General features: G+C 36.5%; 1 protein-coding gene and 1 pseudogene across 1 annotated transcript; one reads left to right on the top strand and one right to left on the bottom strand.

The window, feature by feature from the left end:
- Positions 1–4,403: 4,403 nt before the first annotated feature.
- On the top strand, positions 4,404–4,895 carry LOC149266330 (SKP1-like protein 11 pseudogene; annotated as a pseudogene).
- A 13,080-nt stretch (positions 4,896–17,975) lies between these two features.
- Positions 17,976–21,951, bottom strand: LOC149266329 (uncharacterized). Its single transcript, XM_089407913.1, has 4 exons — positions 20,431–21,951; positions 19,818–19,960; positions 18,262–19,708; positions 17,976–17,987 (listed from the first exon to the last, which is right to left on the bottom strand). The coding sequence occupies exons 1-4, from the start codon at positions 21,949–21,951 to the stop codon at positions 17,976–17,978; spliced, it is 3,123 nt and encodes a 1,040-aa protein (XP_089264039.1).
- Between the last annotated feature and the right edge of the window lie 3,932 nt (positions 21,952–25,883).

Here is a 25,883-nt window from a genome sequence, read left to right as displayed (position 1 = left end):
GATAGATGAGACAAGTGCATACTTGTTTCTATGAAGACTTGAGGATGGCACATTGCAGATGATGAAGAGAGCTTCATGGACCTGAATGGGGCACATCAAGAGTCGGTTTGAGGAGATGTTCCCTTCACTTGGAGGAGACACACATATGGGCAACATGTTGCAGATGAGATGGATGGAGTTTCCATGGACCTGAGCATGGATTATGGAGATACATACTTTGGTATGGTGAGCTTGGTGGCAGCGGTCACTAGGCCGGGACATAGTGGAGAAAGAGTCTCTACATATGTTGCAAGGATGTTTGCCTTGTGTAGAAAGCTCGACATCGTGGATGAATGATGATCTTGGTAGAGAGCTACCAGGATGATATGTTGTCGAGAACGACAATGATTTCAGGTGGAGGAGAATGTAAGGCCTCCGAGAGATGAACAACGGGCGCAAGGCGGGCGCGAAGTAAACGACGAGGGCATGTGTGAGAACGCACCCGCACTTGGGCGAGCCGACGTTGGAGGTAAGCTAAACGTGGGAGTTCGTGTTAATAATTGGAAGGTCGGCCGAGGATGGATTTGCGACCTAGCATATATATTGAATGGACTGCAATTCATTTCAAACCATCGAACATATCTTCGCACTATTCATACGCACAAAGGGTAAAACAGCATAGGGGTAAAGAAGACTGCGCATATCTCATGCGCAGCACTTCTAAGGTGCAGTTTTGATTTTAAGTGCGGTTTGGGTGAGGCAAGTGTGCCGAGGTGGGAGTTATGTGTAGATAATTGTGTGCAGGATTTGACAAGGTGAAATAGGTGGCTCGGGTGAGCATTCCACTTTGTGCAAAGGTGCACATAAGTTGTAAAAAGCTGGTTTATGAAATTATTCTAAGTATTGGCTTGGAGATTGCCAAGCATACTTGTATTGTAATATTAAAGAAGCTGTTATAATATATTTTTGGGTAGACTTTCTGGGAGTTGCCCCTCCCTTTGTACTTGATTATTGTTGATGTTCTCGGTTTATTGTACATGGTTAATAATTGAGAATGGTCTTCACTAAAGTATAAATGATAATGCTTTATTCGGTTACAAAAACATAAACTAAGCATGTTCATGTTGAAGTAGGTGTAGTCCACGGGTGTTAGTATTGTTAAAAAGAAAGCATTCGGTGGTGCCGCACCTTGGTACAAGCGGTTGGAAGATCACCGCAGGTGTAGGGGCGTGAGACTTACTTATTTAAAATATTAATTATTATATTAATTAGGAATTAATATAATAGATTTTATTTAATTAATTAATAAATTAATGGTTTAATGTAAAATGAATTTAATAATATTTATATTTTATGACTTAATTTAATAATTTATTAATATCATATTATCTTTTTGTTTTTGGAGATTTCTGGAAATGAACCATGTAGTGTTTGGGATGGTTATTCCATCTATTTTTTTTTTTTAGATTTGTTAGATAGATTTAATTTATCATTTTGCTTATGATAATAATCACATTAGTTGGTTTGAAATGTCAATATAAAATTTTTTATTATGATTAATCTTGAAGTTTTATTTGAAAAAAGATTAAACTTAGTGATAATAATGAATTAAAGAGTTTTTTTATCCCTCCAAAGATCTGTGAACTTATAATTGCTTTCAAGTCTATATTAAGCTTTCCATACTACATTTATCCATGTCTCAAAGTTATAATTACAATTTAGCTTAGGATAGAGGTTGATTCTAAGATATTTTTATTATGAAGGAACTTTATATTAGCAGTTTTGGTAATATTCTTGGATATGATTATTAAGACACTAGTATTTTTGGTATTGGAAAATTCTTAGTTTCTTGCCAAGATAGGAATGACTCCTTATTAACAATATTGTATGAATATAATAAGAATGAATTCTCCTTAACTAAATAGAAAAATTGGGTGTGGAGCTAAAATTTGTAACTTTTTTTATTTAAATTTGAAAACAAACTTTAATAAAATGTTCTACATATACTTATATTAAATCATAATTTCAAAATATAATATTTTTTTAAATATTAACTCACAGATTTTAGCTCATCAAAATAATTATAATAAAAAAAACAATATCAATCTAAATAAGTGATCTATATTGTATATTGTAATTAAGCATGAAGAATTTTGAATTTTTATGAAATAAGTAAATGTGATTTCATGTTAAAGAATATTCTTCATCTAAGACACCCGCTTCTGATGGATGAAATCAAAAGTATTTCAATATATTTTTTGAGTGCATTGTCTTTCCCCGCTTCCATTCTTTCCCATTTTAAATCTAGAAGCCCTACATACATAGAGAAATTCAAAAGCAATAGAATTCAGAACCAACGCCGTGACGGTCCAAGTTGTTCTTATCATTTGATACTCTGATATGTTATTTTCTTCACCTTCGGCTGCACACTCCATGTAGGAGCATGCCAGATTTGTTAAAGAAACGAATATGAAACGAAGATCGATGGTGCCCACTCCAATAAATAGATAGGAAACTGATCACTTTCCTGCCAATATTTGGCCTACTTCCTGGACCAATATCCTTTCTCATGAATATTTCCATTTCTCCTTGCACTAACCTTGAAACCATAATTCCTTTCATAAACATGAAACCTTAATTCCTTTCATAAACATGAGTGATCGTGCAATGAGAATGGGTGATATTTAAATATTTCACAGAGTAACACATAGTATTTGCGTGTGAATCATAAGTGTCTCTAACCTTGTTCGATGGAGACCATTAACCCAATAAGTTTTGTGGTTTTTGTGTGGGGGTCTCTAAGTTGTGAGGTTCAATCAGATTCGCTCCTTCTCCTTAGCCATAATTGTTTATGTAATTAGTCAGCAAATACAAGCAAACACACACACAAATGATAACGATGGGAAAAAGGAGAAAATGATATCATTTTTTAATAAGATTATACGATTATATTGGAGACATAGGCATCAAAAGACTGGACTGACACTGAATTAAAATGGACTAAGTGAAGTTAAACTTGGATTGAGAATGAATTAAAATGGACTAAGTGAAGCTAAATTCTGACACTTGGATGGCTAGATGTGCCACCTAGCAGGTAGATAGAATTCAACACTCCCAGTTAATTGCAACCACATAAAAATTCAATTAAGATTTCTGTTGTTCTAAGTTTACAATTTTTAAAAATTGACTTCAAATAGATTTACATTTCTTATTTTCTTAGTCTAAATCCTGTAGACTCTAAATTATATCAGCTTTTTCGACTTGTTGTATACTTCAAACCTTAGTTTCTTCATTCTCTGGTGCATGTATTGCATTGTTCCATGTTGTTTAAGCATGTCTCAGACTTCTTCAAAAAACTACTTGTATGTGGGCTACACCTACCACATATTATCTTTTGTAGTGTATTTTTCATCATCAATAATATATAAGATGATAATAAAATTTTATCTCTTCAAAGCTACAATACCTCAAAATTTCATTGATGTGTTCAGCATGCATGTTGTATTCAACAATCATTTTTGGAGCTTCTAAGTAGACCTCATCTAGACATGGTGTTGCAATCCATGCTTCACGAAAATTTAACTCTTATTCATAATCTTTGTGGGTTTCCTTCCTTGCCTTTGCCTCTGTCTCTTCAGCTTCTTTACTAATGTGTGTTGCATGTGTGTTGTTGCAGACATGTTGTCTTCCACATGGTTTTCAGACTCAAGTGGGCTTCTCTCATGGAATAACATCATGTTGATATCATGGCTTCACTGTTATTAGCAAGCTATTCACTAGATTTTTTCATTAGCAAGCTTTGCTAATGGATTCACCAAATTTTCATCCACTTGCAGCTCTGCATAGTGGTATTCACTAGTATCTATGTGGTCCTTGTCTTCTTGTGCAAATTCTTTATAGATATCATCCACTTGATACTAAGCTCAATGGGATTCAACAAATCCACCTTCATCTTCACGTTCAATGCTCCCCTGACACGAAAACACCTCTCAATCTTGTCACATGCCTCCTTAGCTATCTTAGCAAAGAAGAATGTTGTCATGCACAAATTTTTTTATTCATTTCAATAAAAATGCTTTCTTTTTTATTTATTTCAATAGTGCATGAGAAAAGTGGGGTGGAGGGAATTATAACATAATTATGTGCATGATAGGTGGGGGGAATTATCGGGTGATTATGATGCATGAGGAGTGGGCTGGGACTAAATAATCGTAAAATCTAAATTTTGTATCGCTACATCAACGTTTTATGTTGATACATACAAAAAAACGTTTGTGTTTGTTGGCTTCTCATTCATGAAAAACGTACAATTTCAGTGAAACGTCCATTCACAGGTTTGGAATTATATAAACATTCCGGAAGTCGTAGTCGAAGCGTCACTGTAGTTCTCTTATATCTAGAGATTAGAGATTTCACCATCAGCCATGTCTGCGGGGGTGGAGTCCAAATATAAGATGGCTATACTAAAGAGCTCGGATGGCGAAATGTTCGAATTGGAGAAGCCTGTGGCATTGATGTCCAATGTTCTCAAGATGTCGATTGAGAGGCAGAAGACCACGACACCCATTCGCGTGCACAACGTGAACGTTCAAAGCAAAATTTTGAAAATGGTTAAGGATTTCTGCGAATTCCATCATTCCCACGATGCAGCAGCCGACGATACCGTGGAAATATGGAAAACCAATTTTGTGACACCTCTAATCGCTGATCCACCCACTCTTTTTGCACTTACAATGGCAGCCAAGGACCTCGAAATCTCCGCCTTACTTGACTTCACATGTCAAACTATTGCTAACATGATAAAGGGGAAAACCCTAGAAGAGATTCGCCGGATTTTCGACATTGAAAACGATCTCTCTCCAGAAGAAGAGGAAGCGCTCAGGCGGAAACATGGGTGGGCTCTTCCACGTAATTAACAGCATTCGAAAAAATCGTTGTTGAGCGGGCCTCCATTAATCCAGTTATTTATATAAATTAGAGAAGAAATTTGGTAATGGAATGGGATTTTGGAAGTTTCCTTTCTGAAATAGAATTGAGATAGTCCTGTCGAAATTTGGGATTTTTGGTGATTTTATTATGAAATACAACTTACCTAGTTCCGTTGGCCAAACTTAGAATTCCTAGCCCATTCTCTTTTGTTGTATTAATTTTTTTAAGTGTGGTTCTCTTGTTTCTAAATAAGGTTTATGTGATTTATTTTAAATTAAGAAACAATTTTATTTTTTTTACTGTAAGAATCACATCAATTTTTTTTGTCTAAGCCATTAGTGTGGTTCCTTTGTACTAATAAGTTATTAACTATGTCCATAAATAATATATACCTATTATATTAATTTTTTTTGTCTAAGCCATTAGTGTGGTTCCTTTGTACTAATAAGTTATTAACTATGTCCATAAATAATATATACCTATTATATTAATTCTCTATCTTGTTATATTAATTTTGTACATTAAAATATCATGAAATGGAATGTTGATTGCTATTTGAGAGAGTGAAATGTATTAATCATCTATCTTGTTATATTACTTATGCACATTGAAATACCCTGAAAAAGAATGTTGATAGCTATTTTAGACACTGAAATGCAGGGTATTTTATTATAAATAGGGAAAGTTGCATAGTATTTGGTTTATAATTTACTTTTACTATTTATTTGATTTCAATTTCATCATAATATATTTAAATTATTTGAAATCCTTGAAGTTATTGGAAACAACAAAATAGGTTGTTGACCTACTTTAAATAATTTTTTACAATTCATAATATCAATGTATTTCATATGTAAATTGTTTTTCTTCCAACTTTATGATGATGATGGTGGTTAACATTCACTGAGACCAAATTTTGGTCTATCGGACCCAAAGAAACAAATTATTTAGTTTGATTTAAGATTTTATTCCTATGCTCAAAAAGCTTGGAAAGAAGCCTCCCGAGCCCATTATAATTTTGACATCAGAAAAGGCTAGGAAGGTTAGTATTGCGACAAAGATTATGAAACTGAGATCTAATGTGGTTGTACGCGGAGCACTCTAAGAGGAAGTAGTTAAAAATAATGGAGAAATGGTTATATGGTTGTAACGCATCTCCTTAGTTTAGGATTTGTTCCTAGAGTTTAGGAGGTTGTTTACAACTACGTAATTTCCAGTGATGTATTTAATATTGTAATATTCATTTGATGTAATGTAGAGTGAACGAGAGTGAGAGTCTCCTTTTTGTTTGAGTGCAGACTCCCAGGTGTGTACACACCTGTGAGCTGCAACTCCTTCATTTAATTCAAAGTTTGATTTTTATCTTGGTATCAGAGCTTAGGGTAGAGATAGCCTCAATTTTTTTTTTTAGGGATGTATCATTAGTTACATATCTGTAGTGGTAGGAGTGCATGTAAATGTATCTGTGTGATCAGGTGGAACTGCAGTAACACCTGGAGCGAAGGGTCTCAGATGACTGATCATCTCTGAGCCGAAGAAAGGGTTGGAGCAGTTGGCGCGGATTTTTTGTAGACAGTCGTGCCAATCCAGAACAAAACAAAAGAGTGCGTTTTTTTTTTAAGAACAGATGCGCCCATTGGCACGAGTTTGAGGCCGATAAGTGCGCCAACGAAATTGTAACTGAATTGGCGCGGATCCGTGGCTGTTAAGAGCGCCACAGAGCCAACCTCTTTCTCTTTGGAAATCTGCAATTTTTTGTAGATCGGAGTTACCCGGTGGTGGCACGTGGAGATCTCTGCTCGGTGGCAGCAGATTTGATTTGCCCGGTGATGGCGAATTGAGGTTCCTTGATCCGCTTGGAGGTAGCAGATCAGACCTGTCCGGTGGTGGTGAATTGGGGTTCCATGATCTGCTCGGTGGCAGCAAATCGGACCTGCCGAGTGGTGGCGAATTAGAGCTCTGTGATCTGCTCGGTGGAAGCAGATCGGTTTTTTGCCCGGTGGTGGCGCAGTGCAGCTCCTTGATCTATTTGGTGGAAGCAGATCACCTTTGCCCGGTGGTGGCGTGTTGGAGCTTGTTTGGTGATCTGTTCGGTGGTAGCAGATCGGTTTTGCCCAGTGGTGGCACAGTGAAGTCCCTGATCTGTTCGGTGGCAGCAGATCGGACTTGCCCAGTGGTGGCACAGTGAAGTTCCTGATTTGTTCGGTGGTAGTAGATCGGACTTGCCCGGTGGTGGCCGATAGGAGTGTTCAGTTGGGCGAAAATGAACAATAGTGTAGAATCATACCTCCACGATTCTGGCAAACTCAATGGAACGAATTTCTCCAACTAGAAATTCAAAATGCAAAATTTGCTGGAGAGCGTAAATGCATGGGCGATCGTTGAGGGAAATGAGCCGAGATCTGGAACAGCGACCCAAAAACAAGACTGGGATAAAAGAGAAATGAAAGCAAAAGTTATACTGAAGATGTCCGTTAAGGACAATATTATCCCATATATCAGAGATTCCAAGTCGGCCGCTAATATATGGACAACGATCAAGAACTTGTACGAGACTCAGAATACAAATCGTGTTCTGGCACTCAAGGGAAAATTGTTTGCATTGAAGATGGACGAGAATGAGTCCGTTGGTGGATTCATGGCCAGAGTCAAGGATTTGAGAGACAAACTGGGAGCTATTGGAGAAAAGGTGTCTGACTTAGATCTAGTTACACTCACATTGAACAGAATGACTGATGAATACCAAACATTCATCACAGGACTGTCAGCGAGGTAGAAAGCCCCTTCATTTGATGAGTTGACAGTGATTCTGCTCCAGGAGGAGGAGCAACGACAGAATCTGAAAACTCAGAGCAATGACCTAGCTCTGATGGCGAAGAGGCGACAATACAGAGGAAAACAACACCTGCACCAACATCAGCACCAGCAACCACAGCAGCAGCAGCAGAAGGGAGCCAACTCTTTTCAAAAGAGATCATTCAAAGGCATGACTAATAATTATGTTAAGAGATGTTTTTATTGTGGGAAACCTGGTCATCGGATTAAAGAATGCTATAAGAGGCAGGCGGATGAAAGAAGAGGAAAACAGAGGAAACACCAGGGCTGTTTTGCTGGAGAAGAGGAGGACAACAACCATGATCTTCGACTATTCACAGTTGATTGTGCTCTTTCAGCATCAAAGGGAGATGAGGATGACATATGGTATGTTGACTCTGGTGCATCCTCACATATGACCGGTAAGAAGGACTGTTTTGAATTTCTTGAAGAATCTGCATGTGGATCAAAAATTTATCTAGGAGATGATAGTGGGTATGAGATCAAAGGAGATGGAAATATTCCTGTGAAGCTACCTAGTGGCGACATTAAACATCTTAAAAATGTATTATATGTTCCAGGAATTAAGAAAAACTTGATCTCTGTCTCAATGATTACAGACCAGGACATGCAGGTGCAATTCTTTAAGAATGGTTGTGTCATTAAGGATAGCCAGATGGAAACAGTTGCAACAGGAGTACGCGTGGGGAATTTGTACAGATTGGATGCAAAGAGTATGCCACAACAAGCAATGGTTGTAGCTGGATCAATAGTCAAAAATCTCTGGCATCAGAGATTTGGACATCTCAATTTGCAAGACCTCATCTTACTTCAGAAGAAAGGTATGGTCAATGGACTCCCTATTTTTCATAATTTCAAGCTGGAATGTGATGGATGTGCATTAGGGAAAATGCATAGAGAAGAGTTCCCTTTGCATGTCAACAGAAAGGAAAGAGACATCCTAGAACTAGTGCATACAGATATTTGTGGACCTATGCAAACTAGGTCCTTAGGAGGGGCATATTATTTTCTACTGTTTACAGATGATTGCACTAGGTTTTCATGAGTGTATTTTTTAAGCAAAAAGAGTCAAGCCTTTTGGTACTTTAAAGAGTTCAAATCTATGATAGAGAACCAAACATGAAAGAGGATAAAGATTCTCCACTCGGACCAAGGGGGAGAATACAGGTTAGGAGAGTTCATGAACTTCTGCAAGGAGCATGGGATTATTCAGCAATTCACAGTGCCACACACTCCACAGCAGAATGGAGTAGCAGAACACAAGAATAGAACTCTTGTGGAGTGCGTGAGAAGTGTGCTTCAAGGTAAAGGTCTATCAAATGGTCTTTGGGCAGAAGCCATTAATACTGCTGCTTATTTAAAGAATAGGAGTCCTACTAAATGTCGAGGCTTCAAAACCCCCTTTGAAGCATTTTTTGGACTCAAACCAACAGTTAGTCATCTAAGAATATTTGGATCTAAAGCTTATGCTCACATACCAAAAGCAGATAGAAAGAAGTTAGACCCCAAAGCCTTGAAATGTATATTTGTAGGATATGGCATAGAGTATAAGGCATACAAGTTATATAATCGTGTGACTCATAGAGTTTTTGCAAGCAGAGATGTTATTTTTCATGAACAGACTGAAGATGGAAAGGAAGACTCTAACAGTGACAGCCACATTCCATTGCTGATAGAGATGAACAGTGACGAAGATGAAGAGCAAGAGCAGGAGCAGAAACAAGAAGAAGTAGCAGCAGATAGTGTAATAAGTGATGATGCAGGCCCGGAAAGCGCTGAAATAGATAGAGTTGAGTTAAGTCCCCTACCTAGAAGATCAGGTAGGAAGACTAGACTACCTGAAAGATTGAAAGGCTATGCTTTAATGTCCAAAATTTTAAACATTGTAGAACCTTCAAACTATGAAGAAGCAAGTAAATCAAATGAATGGAAGGCTGCAATGCATGAGGAAATTGAATCAATATATAGAAACCATACTTGGGATTTAGTTGAGTTGCCTGAAGGAAAAACCCCTATAGGTTGTAAGTGGCTGTATAAACCTAAGATAAATGCAGATGGTAGTGTAGAAAAATTAAAAGCTAGACTGGTAGCAAAGGGTTACTCACAGCAAGAAGGAATAGATTTCGATGACACCTTTGCCCCTGTAGCTAAACTAAATACAATTAGAATGCTAATTTCTTTAGCAACAAAACATAAATGTAAGCTACACTAGCTATATGTTAAGTCTGCATTTCTGAATGGAGAATTAAAGGAAGAAATTTATTTAGTACAGCCTCCTGGTTTTGTGAAAAAGGGCCAGGAGCATTTAGTGTGTAAATTGCATAAGGCACTTTATGGTTTGAAATAAGCACCCAGGTCATGGTATGAGAAAATTGATTTATTTTTTATACAGCATGGTTTTCATAGGAGCCTCAACGACCCAAACCTGTATACCAAGATAAATAAACAGAGGCAAATCATTTTGATTTCTTTGTATGTGGATGAAATGATTATAACAGGAAATGCAAATAATTTGATCAAAGAAATCAAGCAGCAAATGTCACAGGTATTTGAAATGAAAGACCTTGGAGATCTTCATTATTGCCTAGGATTGGAGGTGTGGAAAGATTCTGGTCAAACTTTTCTAACTCAAGGGAAGTACGCCAGAACCGTGTTGGAAAAATTCAGAATGGAACACTGCAAAACAGCAGCAACACCATTGCAGTAGAATCTCAAGTTAAGCAGTGATGATGGCACAAAACAGGTGGATGCCACTTTGTATAGACAGCTAGTGGGAAGTTTGATATATCTCACAACAATTAAACCTGATCTGGCATATTCTGTTAGTGTGCTGAGCCACTTTATGTCCAAACCACTTGAAAGTCACTGGATTGCAGCAAAATGTGTGTTGAGGTACCTTAGTGGTACTTGTAATTATGGTATTTTATACACTAACATTTCTAATGTTACTTTAGTAGGTTATTCAGATTCTGATTGGGCAGGTGACCTGGATGATCGTAGATCTATCACAGGTTACACATTTAGTATTGGATCCGGGGTTATTTCGTGGAGTAGCAAAAAGCAAAGTACTGTAGCATTATCATCATGTGAAGTTGAGTACCAGGCGTTGTGTGCAGCCACATGTGAAGCCATCTGGTTGAGGAGATTGCTTAGCGATGCAGGTGAAGGACAGAAAGAAGCAACCAGCATCAAAACTGACAACCAGAGCACAATAAAGCTTGCATAAAATCTAGTTTTCCATAAAAATACTAAACATATAGACACTCGGTTTCATTTTGTTCGAGAAAAGATACAGTCAAAAGAAATATGTGTGGAGTATTGTAACACTTGTGATAATTTAGCTGATATTTTTACTAAGCCTCTAGGGAGAGTAAAGTTTGAATTATTTAGAGGGATGTTAGAAGTGCGGAATAACCTTTTCTCCATTAAGGGGGGGAGTTAAAAATAATGGAGAAATGGTTATATGGTTGTAACACATCTCCTTAGCTTAGGATTTGTTCTTAGAGTTTAGGAGGTTGTTTACAACTACCTAATTTTCAGTGATGTATTTAATATTGTAATATTCATTTGATGTAATGTAGAGTGAACGAGAGTGAGAGTCTCCTCTTTGTTTGAGTGCAGACTCCCAGGTGTTGTACATACCTATGAGCTGCAACTCCTTCATTTAATTCAAAGTAGTTAAAAATAATGGAGAAATGGTTATATGGTTGTAACACATCTCCTTAGTTTAGGATTTGTTCCTAGAGTTTAGGAGGTTGTTTACAACTACCTAATTTTCAGTGATGTATTTAATATTGTAATATTCATTTGATGTAATGTAGAGTGAACGAGAATGAGGGTCTCCTCTTTGTTTGAGTGCAGACTCCCAGGTGTTGTACACACCTGTGAGCTGCAACTCCTTCATTTAATTCAAAGTTTGATTTTTATCTGAAGTGGTTTTCATCCTCAATGTGAAGGTTAGTATTGTGGCAAAGATTATGAAATTGAGATCTAATGTGGTTGTACGCGGAGCACTCTAAGAGGAAGTGGTTTTCATCCTCAATGTTTCTATTCTCACAAAGATGGCAGATCCTTTCCATCCATGGTGTTTTAGGAACTGCCCAACTACTGTTTCACTATAGAGCTCATGAGAGTTTGTTCTAATCTTTGCTATATTAATTTTATTCTTTGAACTAGTTAAAATAGAGAGATACTTTTGATCTTCTAGGGTAGGGTTCATGACCTTCTTATAATAACTTAATTTTCTTTTAGCTCCTAAATCTTTCTCACACCAAAAAAGTTTATATAAATATTTTATATGTTTATAGTTTATTCTAAATTAAGGTTATTTTATGAGCTATGATGTTTCTTTAATATTTATAACTAATAATACAATTGTTTTAATAATAATATACATATTTAAATTTTACTGGTTAGGATGTATGTTTAAATTTTTTTATTAATGTATAAATATAATCATCCATTTAATTAGAAATAAAATCTTCATCATACATATAACTTTATTATAGTTTTTAATATGTTTTTTAATTTTTTTAATTAAACTTTTAACATAATATTCATGGTACATATTATAAATAATTTATTGTGAATATTAAGTTCTTTTATATTTAATAGCTATTTAAGATGAGATTATAAATATTATCATTTTGAATATATATATATATATATATATATAAATTTTTTCAAAAACATAGAGTTATATATATGTATATGATTTTTGTATTTATTATTATTACTATTATTATTATTATGTATTTGTTGGTTTGAAAAGTCACTATTAATAATATGAATAATTATTATTTTAATTTAGCAATATATTTATTATAAATTAATATATGATTATATTTATATGTATGTTATTTTGTTTAGTATTTTTTAATCTTTTTTATTTTAAACTTTTTAATAAGATATAAATAAATAATTAGATATACTACAACTCTAGAACAAGCAATCATATATTATATATAATAATATATAGTAATAATAGTGATGAAAATGTAAAAAATAAATAAAAAAAATTCAATCCCAATCTACTCAAGGATTTGTGAACTTGTAATTATTTTGAATCTTGTATTAAGCATTCTATATTGTTGTGTCCCAATATTATAATTCTAATTTAGCTCATGATAGTTGTATATTCTAATATAATAGTATGAGGGAACACATTACAAGGAGCATGCCAAAGCTAAATGGGATAAGTCAAAACGACTCTCATAATATTCCTCATATACACTCATTTCACATCAGTTTTATGATGTATGATAATTTTTCAAAATTAAGTTAGCTAAAGAGCTCATAAAGTTAAATAAAAGAATTGATTAGTTTTGAAAATGAGTTTAATTAGTCAAATTTGCATGGCTAAACTGCACAAATGTGCATCTCTAAGGTAATTGAACCAAGAAATAAGTGATTTGATCTATTCTATTTCTAGTAGTGGATCTTTAACTAAATTAAGAAAATTTTATAATGATCAAATTTATAAATATAGGAAAAATATGCAGAAAAAATTATAAGCTTCTTCCCATAAGGGTTGCTCATCCTCATTTTCTCTTCACAGAAAAACTCGTTTATTTCATCGATGACATAGATATTATGGTTTGAACCAAACCTGCCTTGGAATTCATTTCTTCTCTACTCTTTTTAAGTTATTCCAAATCATCTCTCCCACGCAGCGGGGGATCCCCGCCTTGAGTCTTTCATTGCAGTACGGCACCACAAACAATATATGTTGGGTTGGAGAGCCGTGTGATGGGTTACTATCCAGCACGGTTCGGAGAGCACCTGTAGGAAGAGTATGTAGAAAGAGTTTAGTCAGAAGGAGAACTGCAAGGAATCCAAGGAGAGTGAATTATTTTGTATCAGTTCTTTCATTCCTGATGTTTAAGACCTATTTCCATGTGTGAGATTTCATGTTGAAAATAGCCGAATCAAAATTTCTTGCAAGATTGAGTGTGTTACAGGTTACTTATCAGGGTTAGTAAAGGTAAACAGCGCAAAGTTAGGGTTTTATGCTAAGAGATTTCTTTGTGAAGACTCTAAATATTTAGGGTTCAGCCCCACCGTAACACGAAAACGTTATGTGGAGAATTGTTAAACCCAATCGTTTTTTGAAGTATCATTGGTTGAGGGTAACGTCAACCTTTTCTCATCGGTCTTGGCTTTTCCCCATCAGCTTGTAAAACCATCCATTATAAGTTTTCATTTCTGTTCGATCCGCTCCTCTCTCCGGTGCGCTTGACCATATGAATAAGTCATATACAAAAAGGTTCAATGTAAGCACTAAAACTTAATAATTTGAAGTGCTCTGCACGAGTGTTTAGATTAAAATTTCGTGTTTTATAGATGTAGTGTGATTAGTACTACTTTGAAGTTACAAACCAGTTAATCTCTAGATGCAACTCGGTTTTGACTACAATAAGGAGTAGAAGAATCCTTTAGGAATTAGAAGAGGAAATTATGTCAACAACGAGAAGCCGAATTGATATTAGAGTAGGGGAAGCTGCTTGCTTTGAGCAAAGAAATCAGAACTTAGTGAGTTTGGATCAGAAAATAAAAAAATCAAAACTACAATTTATAGTGAGTTTGGATTAGAAAATAAAAAAATCAAAGCTACACTTTATAGTGAGTTTGGGTTAGAAAATAAAAAAATCAAAGCTATAATTTATAGTTGCAGATGATCACAGGGAGCATGAAAACATTCAAAATCAAGACAATTTCAGCCCAGGAATAGGGCAGCAAAGCCTTCAATAGAAGCATATTGATATTTGAGAGTTGAATTTTTTATATAATTTAATTCTGGCCAATAGTTAAAATTAACTCAGTAAATAATTACCAAATCCTAATTATGCATACTAACATTCAATATAGAGGAGTAAATTAACATGAAATAAAGATAAGTTGTCAAACTACATTAGCATAATTTTGAATTTATTTTATCTTTATTAAGTAAAATTAAAGATTACAATATGAAATATTATTGTTTTGAAATTAATTTTTTTATGGTCATTAATTATATTTTACAAATATTCATATTTTTTAATTTTTATTTTATTAAAATTTTCTGAAACATATAGTTAAATTGTGATATGATAATTATTTATGGTATGTATTAACTGGTTATTATTTTGAAAAGTTATTGCTAATAATATGTATGCTATTTTTTATATGCTTTTTATTTTTTTATTTATTTAAAAATTATAGTATAAAAAATATATAATCAGATATATTGCCACTTTAAAGCTCACATTTATAAATAATGACAATAATAATGAGTAAACTAAATATTACATATGTTTTAAATTTTTAAAGGCTATTGTCAAGATTGATCACTTCTATAATAGGAATAAACTATTGAAATTGAGAAGCAAAAGAAAAATCTTTATTGAAATTGAAAAGTAGAAAAACAATGTTAATAGAAAGGATGATTCCAAAACTTTGGTCCTTTCTCTTCTTCCCATTTTGGGTTTCTTTAAAGTCTTTTTTGTTCCTTACTTTTTATTTATTTATTTATTATGTATAATTGTTAAGAGCATGCATTTCCTCCTAAGAGGTCACACTTTCAAACTTAGAGAGGGTAGAGTATGTATGCCTTCCTAGACTTAACAATCAAATAATTGCATGGAAATGGGTCCCTTGTCCCACAAACAAAGGGGTCTCATACACCAATTTAGTGTCTAGCTTGGCCATGACCTTAAAATTAAATAATGATAATAATATATTAATACATAGAATATAATATATATTATTATAGTTTTATATATATGAATTTTTATTTATATATTTATTTATTTTTATTAATTTTTTAATTTAGTTTTTATTTTTTAACACACTTATTTAACATATTATTCATGATTATGTATTAATATAATATATTTTATTTATTTAATTAATTAATAGGTCAATAGTATAATACAAAATTATTTTAATAATATTTAGATTTTATGGCTTAATTTAATAATTTAAGGTTTATTTAAGAGCCTACATCTATCTTAACTTTAGCTCTACCAGGGCTATGAGGGATCAAATCTATTAACTTTAGCTTTACAAGAGCTAAGAGGGATCAAATCTCTTATCGGTCAACTTTAACTTGAGAAAAGAAAAAATGAATTACAAATCTTATTGTAAAACAGACCATTTTATTAAATAAAATCTGGTTATATATTAATTTCCCCATCTAATTAGAATATGAACTTATTAGAATTGGAATAATATCAAATCCTTAGAAAATTGGTGGGCTTGGAGAATCTAATTTTATTTGAGAAAAAAAAAATTACACATCTTATTGTAAAATGGACCATTTTGCTAAATTAAATTTGTTTATATATTAATTTCCCTATCTAATTAGAATATGAACATCTTAAATTTGGAATAAGCTCAAATACCTAGGAAATTGGTGGGCATGGAGCCATGTGGCACAAATCTAATTTTTTAAATTTATTAAAAGTCAATGCAACCTAACAAACTTTGTAACACACTACAATCCTTGATAAGCATTAAGAGGAAGTATATGCTAAGCATATTCCCTTGAGAATCAATCTAGGTCGCCAATTAAAAAAATAAAAATAAAATGTCAAGATATCCTCATCCACCTTAATTTGAAATAGGAAGTCTTCACCAATTATTATTATGTTTTTAATCTTTATTTATTTAATTTTAATTGTATCTAATTTTTATTTTATTGTTATGTAATTCCAGCGAGTCAAAATGTTTACATAACATAACATCACATAATATGACAGCAACCTAGATCGATCTTAATTCTAGATATATAAGTGTCAAGATGGATCAAATCTATGGAGGTGCAAACCCGTAGATCGATCTTAATTCTAGATCTATAAGTGTCGAGATCGATCCTGATTCTAGATCTATCAAGTGTGGAGATGGATCAAATCTGTCTAGGTGCAAACATCTTTTCTAAGTGCAAAACTTGAAGAAATATTTCTTAATTTTAGATCTATCAAGTGTGGAGATGGATCAAATTTGTCTAGGTGCAAACATCTTTTCTGAGTGCAAAACTTGAAGAAATATTTGGAGAGATTTGATAGATCCAAAGTTAAGATGGATCTAGGATGGTTTAGTTATTAATTTTATTTTTTAGTTTAAATTTTATTTTTATGTAATTTCACTAAGTCAAACTGTTTTAATTAATAATTTTATTTTTTATAAAATAATATAACAGAACATTACACTATCTCTTCATTTTTCATTGTTTAAATTGTATTTTTGAATGCTAAATAGAGTATGTAGAAGACCAAATAAAAAGTTTAACCATAAAAACTTAAAATGTTTTCTATATATAAATATATATATGGAGTTGATATAAGATTTAAACATCTTATTCACACATTTTTTACTTCTAATTACTTTACAACATATTATTTATATTTATAACATAATTTTGATTTTTTATTTTTATTTTAAAATGACACGAACATACCAACAAACTTACACATCCCCTTCAGAGTCAGTCCCCTCATACTCGGTTTTAGAATGAGCCTCTAGGCTCAATTAAATTTATAAAAGAAAAAATTATAAAATATTTTGATTGTGAAATTAGAAGTGGTTTTTGGGCATGTGGTATTGATGAGCCATGGTATTGGCTCATAGTATGGTATGATTAATAAAATCCATCGTATATTGGGGTGAGTATCCATAGTTAAAAATCTTGTTATGTTGTAACTATTATTTTGATTGTGAAATGAGAGATGGTTTATGGACATGTGGTATTCATGGGCCATGTTATTGGTCCATAATATGGTATTATTAATAATATTCATGTTAAAGTGGGGGGAGTATCCACGTTTAAAATCTTGTTATGTTGTAAGTATTATTTTGATTGTGAAATGAGAGATGGTTTTTGGACATATGGTATTGATGGGCCATGGTATTGGCCCATAGTATGGTATGATTAATAATATCCATGTTAAACTGAGGGTGAATATCCATGGTCAAAAATCTTGTTATATTATAAGTATTAAGTTTTTATATCCCTATTAATGAAATTTAAATATGGTTTTTTTTCCTCTCGAAAAATTCGTAATTTTTCATTAGATTGGAAAAATTACATATTGTAGATGCTTTTTGCATATGTTGTTTGCCACTTTAAACTATGTTCATAAAAAACATAATAGTAACTAAGAGTATCTATAGCCAGATATACCTCGCAGGGCAGTTTGCTATAATTAGTTGTAAATACTGTTGACTATGACTATACATTGAGCCTCGCAGGGCTCTCATACTTTGTTCTGTACATTTCAAAAATTATCATTGTATGTTTCAGATAAGTAACAAAAAACCAAAAATGTGCCCTGTTCAGTGGCCAGGGTCTCTCTGATATATTTTATCTATATATGGCTGGCGATAATACTGGTATTCATTTGTCCCTTGCTGCTCGGTAATCTCCCAGACACCTCTGGGCATTAGCGCGGCCTCCTTGGATAATTTGTCAGCATGGCTGTTATGCTCCCTGTAGATATGAGAGCAAGAAATATTGTTAAATGCTGCTTTGAATATAATTACTTCATTTAGAATGATGCTGAGTGTGTGAATGTGACAATCAGATATGCCATTGAACCAATTGATAATAATTTTTGAGTCCCCGAATATGTTTATGTTGGTGCAATGGTGGCCCAGTGTGAAGTGCAGTAAGTGGCGCAGTGTTATGAGTTCAGCATAGTTATTTGTTCCGGCACCCAGGCCCAATTTGACTTTATAGAAATGTTGTGCATTGATGTATAAAATGAAACCTCCACCGCATCCATGTTGATTTGCAGCCCCGTCAAAGAAAGCCCATGGTGTGTTTGTGTCAATACACGGAGGTGGGTGAGGTCGACGCTCTTTGGGAGGCGGGGGATCTGGTAGCTCCCTAAATGCAGATATAATCCCTGCCTCAATCTGTGGCCAATGTGCAGGCCTATTGTCAAAGATATGGCGGTTGCGAGCTTTCCATATGTGCCAATTGACGAGTACCGGAAGGTTTATGAGCTTCGATCCTTTGTGTCTATGAGTCCATTCGTCCCATGCGTTGTTCAGGTCATCTCCCTCCCAATGCCCGTTATATGGAATCGAATTGGATAGAGAGATCCACAGGTCTAGAATAACACTGCAATGCAGAAAGAGGTGCTCTGTGGATTCTGATGCACCTTTACACAGTATGCACCAGGTGGGCCCTTGAAAAGCTCTGTGGGTGAGCTGCTCCCCTGTAGGTACCTTGTTTCTCAGAATGCACCAGAAAAATAGCTTGGTTCTTGGCGGGGCCGTGAGCTTCCAAATGCTTCTCCACCAAGAAGGGATGATGTCCGGTTGTTTATGTAAATTTAGAGTGATGTACCCAACCTTTGGGGAGTATTTTCCATTCTCGGCCTGGCTCCATATTAATTCATCCGGACCCTCTTTGATTCTGATATGGGATTCATTTAAAGCTGATCTGAACTCCTGCCACTCCTGATGCCATCTATGAGGAAGGTCCATTTGATGAGCCGACTTCCATGCCTGATTAAAAATCCCTGAGTTCTGCTGGTCAGCAATATGTGCAAAAACCTTGATCTCTCGAGAGTGAAGATATCTGATGAGATCTTGAGAGAGGATATGCCTACCTCCACTTCCAATCCAAGGATCCAATCCTATCCTAGCCAGGGATCCATCATTGATCCTCCACACCAAGTTGTCTCTGATTAGGGGCAGTGAATGAAGCAACGCCTTCCATACAGATGAGATGCCTGTTTTCTGCCAGCTAGGAAGCCTGACCCAATCCATCAAGTCTTGGGGCCAGATATATTTATGATATGATAAGCGGGACCATAGGTTCTGACTAGTCAACAAGGACCAGCCCATTTTGGCCGCGAGGGCTTGTGCAAATAGAGGGAGATCTTTCAGACCCCATCCCCCCCAACGCTTTGGCAATGCAATCTTTTGCCAGCCGATCCAGGCGAAAATGTGTTTGTCTTGATTCCCGGCCCAAAGGTATCTGTTGCACATTTTCTGTAGGCGAGCTAGAATATGTCTGGGAATCCACGCAAGAGCCATCCAGAAGACAGGGGTGGCTTCCAGGACCGTTTTGATAAGCACTAATCTACCTGCCCTGGATAGATATCTGTGACTCCAGCAGATGAGCCTTTTCTCCAATTTTGTAACAAGCCAGACCCAATCTTCTATCCTCTAACACGTGGGCTTTAACCAGTACCCCAAATATTTTAGTCCTCTGTCCATTGGATGGATACTGAAAGGGAATACCTGTTGAGCATACTGTGATTCATGAACTGTTGTGCGGGCGAAAGTGATTGTGGATTTTTGCTGGTTTACTAGCATGCCCGTGGCAATCGAGAAAAGATGAAGGATCCGAGAGAAAGCCTGGGAGTCTCTGATGCTACCATCCAGCAGGATAAGTACATCGTCCACAAATAACAGATGTGTGAGGTAACAGTCATCAGAGATCTTTAGGCCACTGAGGGATCCGTCTCGCTTAGCTGACATAATTAATCTACTTAGCCCTTCCATGACAATAAGAAATAAAAGAGGGGATAGGGGGCAGCCCTGTCTGAGACCCCTTTCTGAGTGAAAGAAATGGGATGCCGATCCATTGATGAGGACACTGAAGGTGGGGGTGGTGATGCATGCCATGATCCAGTTGATGAAATTATGAGGGAGACCCAGGTGAATGAGGAGCATTTTGATATAAAGCCAGCTGACCCGGTCAAAAGCTTTTGACAGGTCGATCTTGAGGATGATGCTTTTGAGGTGTTTGGACCAAATTGAGTGCAGGGCTTCTTGCGCGGATCCTATGGCTTCATGAATCTGTCGATCTTCAAGAAAAGCAAATTGCTGGGGAGCAATATTTTTAGATAGGATGGGTCTGAGGCGATTTGCAATAATCTTGGAAATGATCTTGTATAGGCAGTTGCACAGAGATATGGGACGATAGTCATCGAAGGAGGATGGGGAGTCAGACTTAGGGATGAGGGCAATGAAAGTAGAGTTTATGGCATGATATAGGCAACCAGATGATCTGCTCTCCTCCACCACCCTCAGCAGGTCTTGTCCCAATAGTTCATAGAAAGCTAGATAGAACTCGATTGTCCAACCATCCGGGCCAGGGCTCTTATCTTTCTTGAACCATTTTAATGTGCTTTCCAATTCCCCTGAGGTGACAGGTGCAAGGAGTTCATCTGCATCCTCCTCATTGACAAATCTGGGAAAATGGTTTGCCACATTTATGATCTCAGCTAGATTTATGCCTGGAGGGCTCCTGTAAATGCTCCTGAAGTGAGAAGTTCCTAGCTGTGAGAGCTTGTTGAAGGAGTCAGCATAACCTCCCTCTGGGAGAGGGAGATTCCAGATAGTATTTGTAACTTTTCTTCCTTTTGCATAATTTTGAAAAAATTTAGAGTTTTCATCACCTGCTTTAAGCCAAATGGCTCTGCTTCTCAATCTTTGTGATTCTTCCCTCAATTTGAGAATATGAGCCTTTTGGTTCTCCAACTCGATCAAGCGTGCCTTTTCTTCTCCTGTGATGAACCCCAAATTCCGATCATCCAATAAGGAGCACAGTTCAGCTTCAATGAGGTTGAGTTGTGCGTTTTCCTTGCTAAGCTTATCCTTTGCCCAATTAATAGCATGATGTTTCAGCATGGAAAGGTTTTTACAAAAACCTTTTGCCAGGGATGCCTCTCTATTGATGGGGTTTGCAACCCAGAAGTCAGTAACCAATTTTATGAAGTCCAGGTCCTGCAACCATGTGTGATTGAATTTGAAGGGAGCTTTCGGCTTCTGGTGAGGACCAAGAATTTCCAGATAAATAGGGGAGTGGTCCAAAATACCCCCTGAACCGACCCATTGCTTGTAATGATGGAGATGTTGAAAGAGCAGACCTTTCATCAAGAATCTGTCAAGTCTTCGGGCCAATGCTGCTGCACCCACTCTCCTGTTTCTCCAAGTGGGAAGAGGCTTGTGCATGGGGATGTCCATAAAATTTGTCTGATCCAAGAGGTTTGTCATATACCCAGTAATGGCATCTACCTGAGCCGAAGATCCCCAGGATTCACTGAAACCCAAGGAAAAATTTAAATCCCCGCCCAAAATAATGTGATCAGGGGTCAGTAAAGAGAGATTTAGGAGGTGTAGCCAGAAAGGTTCTCTCTGGTGGCAGGGGCCATAAACATTCACAATACGGAGGGTTTTGCTGAGCTCTGCAGAGAAGACATCGATACCCATGAAACCAGATCCCCCCAGGATGCATCAACCCTGATTGATCTAGGGTTGTATCCAATAGCCAGACCCCCGGATCTCCCAACAGCATCAAGAGCCATAAATTTCCATCGCGGGGCCAGAGCTTGCAGAGAGTGGGTGATATTCTCAGCCTGTCCTAGGGTCTCTTGAAGCAAAATAATATCAATCGGCTCAACCTCAAAAAGTCTCTGTAACGCTAGTTTCTTATAGGCACTAGCCATGCCTCTGCAGTTGAATGATAAGAATTTCATAGGGGAATGCTTCTCGGGGTATGATTTGCTCTAAGGACCCCATCGAGTGTGGATTGGCGACCGGAGGCAACCTCCGCCCCAGCACGCAAAATAGCTTTAGATAGATCAGTCTTCCTTCCTCTGGTAGTCTGAGGGCCAGGGTCCAGAATAGCTAACCCTAACCCGGCCTGATGGCTTGGCGTATCCATGGAGTGGGAACGAGGGCGGAGAAAATATGGATGGGAGTTAGAGGTCCCAGAGGAATTCGGCGAGATGGAGGATGAAGAGGGGGAATATGAGATGGGGCAGAGGCGACGATGGGGGGAGGGTTCGACATATTACAATGGGCCATAGAGATCTATGCCGATGTTACAACCATAGATGAAGTATTTTCAAGAACTATGGAGGAAGGGTTAAGAGAGATACCCGAGGCATGTGCGGCTTCAGCTGCAGCACGAGCTCTGGTCATCGGCGGAGAGAAAGTGCCGAGTCCCATCGTCCCAGCCTTTTGTGGAGTAGATTGAGCGGTGGGTGGAGGCCCCGGAGGAGGACGAGAAATGACCGGAGAAGCTCCTCTGGATGGAATTGGAGTAGCCTTGGGGGAGTCCTCTGGTTTTTTGTTGAGCGGGCACTCTTTGTAGAGGTGTCCCACCTTATGACACCATCTGCAGCGAAACGGGACCCCTTCATAATCCAAAATCTGAGTCCTGTTGTATTTCCCCCACTGAAGAGTAATCTTCTCCTCCAGTCCTTCACGTGTGTCTAGGTGAACCAGCACACGAGCAAGGGTTCGATTCTTTGATTCCACGAATGTTCGATCATGGTCTAGGTATGTGCCTAGAGCATTTCCAATTCTGATGAGAACATCCTCACTCCAATACTGCAATGGTAGCCCTGGCAGTCTGACCCACAGAGGTCCTGCCCCAATTTGTTCGTGCTCCAGGTCGAAAAGGGGGCTCCACCGCTTGAGAAGAACCGGAGCCATCTCAATATGCCAGTACTTTGCCAGTACCAGATCCGTGTAGACTTCCTTTGCGAAATGTAGAGAGAACCATCCTCGAGGCAAAACGTGAACATCCAGCAATTCTTTCAATAGGGCACCCCAAATCTCCCTGACCCATTGTGACAGCCTGTTGGCAGAGTAAGCACGTCCTCGCACATGTCCAACCAAAACCATGCACACCGTGACCGCAGTTTCCCCTATAGCCAAGGTCTCGCCAAATTTGATAGTAATATCTTTAGCACTCACCTTTGTGCACTTGGTTTTCCTCTTTTTGGTACAGGGGGCCGAAGGGTGGTCAACAAAGGGATTTTGGACACCCTCAGGGGAGATATTCTTGACAGGTTTAATGTTAACTGCCGGGGTTTCGAAACAACCAGATGGCCGCAGACCAGACACAGGGGGAATATTAGGTCCAACAACGGGAGCATTTACCGGGGGCGCAGAGAGGACAGTGGAGAGGGGCGGGTGAGGGTCAAATGAGAGCAAGTGAGGCGTGTAGGTGGAGAGAATATGCAGAGTGCCTGGAGATAGGGGAGGAGCTTCTAGGCCCGGAGAATCAACAGGGGGCGGCTCAGAGGAAGAGGGAGCAGCGCTATAGCCGGGCAAAGTGACGACAGGCGAGACAGCAGGCGTGGTAAAGTCTGATATCGGAAAAGGAACAGAAACCGACATAGAGAAGTTAGGGTTACCGAATATTACCCGATCCGGGAAGGGGTCCTCAGAGTAATCCACTTGATCTGTCTCCATATTCTCCTCCATTCCAGCCAGCGGTCAGTAGCGGATGGCGACGGGTGTGGAAACGGTTAAACGGCACCGGCGAGAGGCAGTGAAACGGCTACGGTACAGGCTACAGCCTGCAGGATTATGCAGAAAACCCTAAGCAATTACCCTAATCCGGCGCGCTCCATCCTCATCAAAATTTAAATATGGTTACAGCATTACTATTTTAATTTATATGGTAAAGTGAATCTTAATTTATAGCTACTATTTTTATCTTATATATTTTAATGTGATAGAAGTGTAGATATATCTCAAAAGTAATTATAATTCTTTTTTCATTTAGACTTAATGAAAATATATTATAAAATTAAATTCAAATTAAATATTTATAATTCCATGAGGCCTTGGATAGACGTGAATGAGTGCTTGGTTAAGGCACTCCTTGATGTGAAGTCACTAGCTGGTGATATAGGACATGATGAAGATGTAGTCCTGCCAAGCTTACAAAAAATGAGTCATGGTATTGGCTTATGGTATTGTAAAATAGTCTATTTACAAGTTAATAATATCTAAAGTATTGTTATATTGTAAGTATTAATTTTTCAATGTGGTTATTAATTAAATTTAAATATGGTTACAAAATCATTACTATATTTTATAAGGTAAAATGGATTTGGTGCTACTTATATATTTTATATATATTTTAATGTAAGATGTATATTATTATTTTCTTTTATTTAAAAAGTTATTAGTAATTTTATTAATAAAAACAAAATTACAATGTAACAAATTGAATTTTATTTCAATATCTCCCTCATACTTAGTTTTATATTACTTTTAACCAACATGTAAATATTTACCAATCAATCTTTACAAGTTTTCTTACATTACACCTACACTCATTGTAGAGCACTACAACATCTCTTCTATACCACCCCAATTATCTATACTGCCCCTGTTAATATCAAATTATCATTTTTCTCTAGCTTTTGACTCTTTAACATTCGGTTTTTTTTACTGTTGGGTTTTTTTGCACCTATCTCTAGCATCTCTACATTACCCAATCTATCAGATAGATCACGTTCGGTTTTTTTGACCGTTGGAGTTTTTCGCATCTCTACATTACCTAATCTCTCAGATAAATCAGATTCATTCTCATTAATCAGAAATATTTATTTCAAGAAAGCTTGAAGTAGGAGTTTTTTAATATGTCAACTTATAATTGTTTTCAAGTCTATATTAAGCTTTATATATTTCACTTATCTATGTCGAAAATTTATAATTACAATTTAGGTTAGGATAGATGTTGATTCTAAGATATTTGTATTATGAAGGAGTTTGATTTGAGTAGTTTTGGTAACATTATTGGATTCAATTATTAAGACGTTAGTATTTTTGGTATTGGAGCATTCTTAATATCTTGCCAATATAGCAATTCTTAATTTATTTGGTGAGAGAATCCCACTTGTGTTTGGAAGCCAGGTGGAAGACAACATGTTTACAATAGTAGATGTTGGCAAAAAGGCGAAAAATGAAAATTATGATGCAATGACAGAACAAGAGAAGGAAGAGATGGAAGAGGAAGAAAATGAAGCTCTCAATACAAAGCATAATGAAGGTATTTCTAACATTGATCTTGAGTGTACATAGTATAGGAAAAATGCAGTAGTTTCTAATGATGACAGTGTAGAGAGAGATGGACGTTTATGAAGACAAAAAAAAAAAGCATTGAAACAATTTTTTAGCAATTGAGTCAAGAGGAAATCAGATTTTTCTATCAAGAAATATAGCAGAAAGAAATTGAGGAATATGGAGTGCAAGAAGCAGGGAAAAGAAGACAATTTGAAGATGCAATGTTGTGGCAGCAGTCCATGGTTGAACGAATATTTGAAGAGGAAGGTGTAGAAGACAAGATCGTATTATTTTTCAGAACAGATTCAAGACATGTTAAAGAAAAATTACAC

Source organism: Pinus tabuliformis, chromosome 6 (genome assembly GCF_031772625.1).
Source record: "Pinus tabuliformis cultivar Carrire ecotype Pingquan chromosome 6, CPIR1, whole genome shotgun sequence".
NCBI lineage: Eukaryota > Viridiplantae > Streptophyta > Pinopsida > Pinales > Pinaceae > Pinus > Pinus tabuliformis.
The sequence above is the reverse complement of the archived record's forward strand: the minus strand, read 5'-3'. Positions and strand labels throughout refer to the sequence as shown.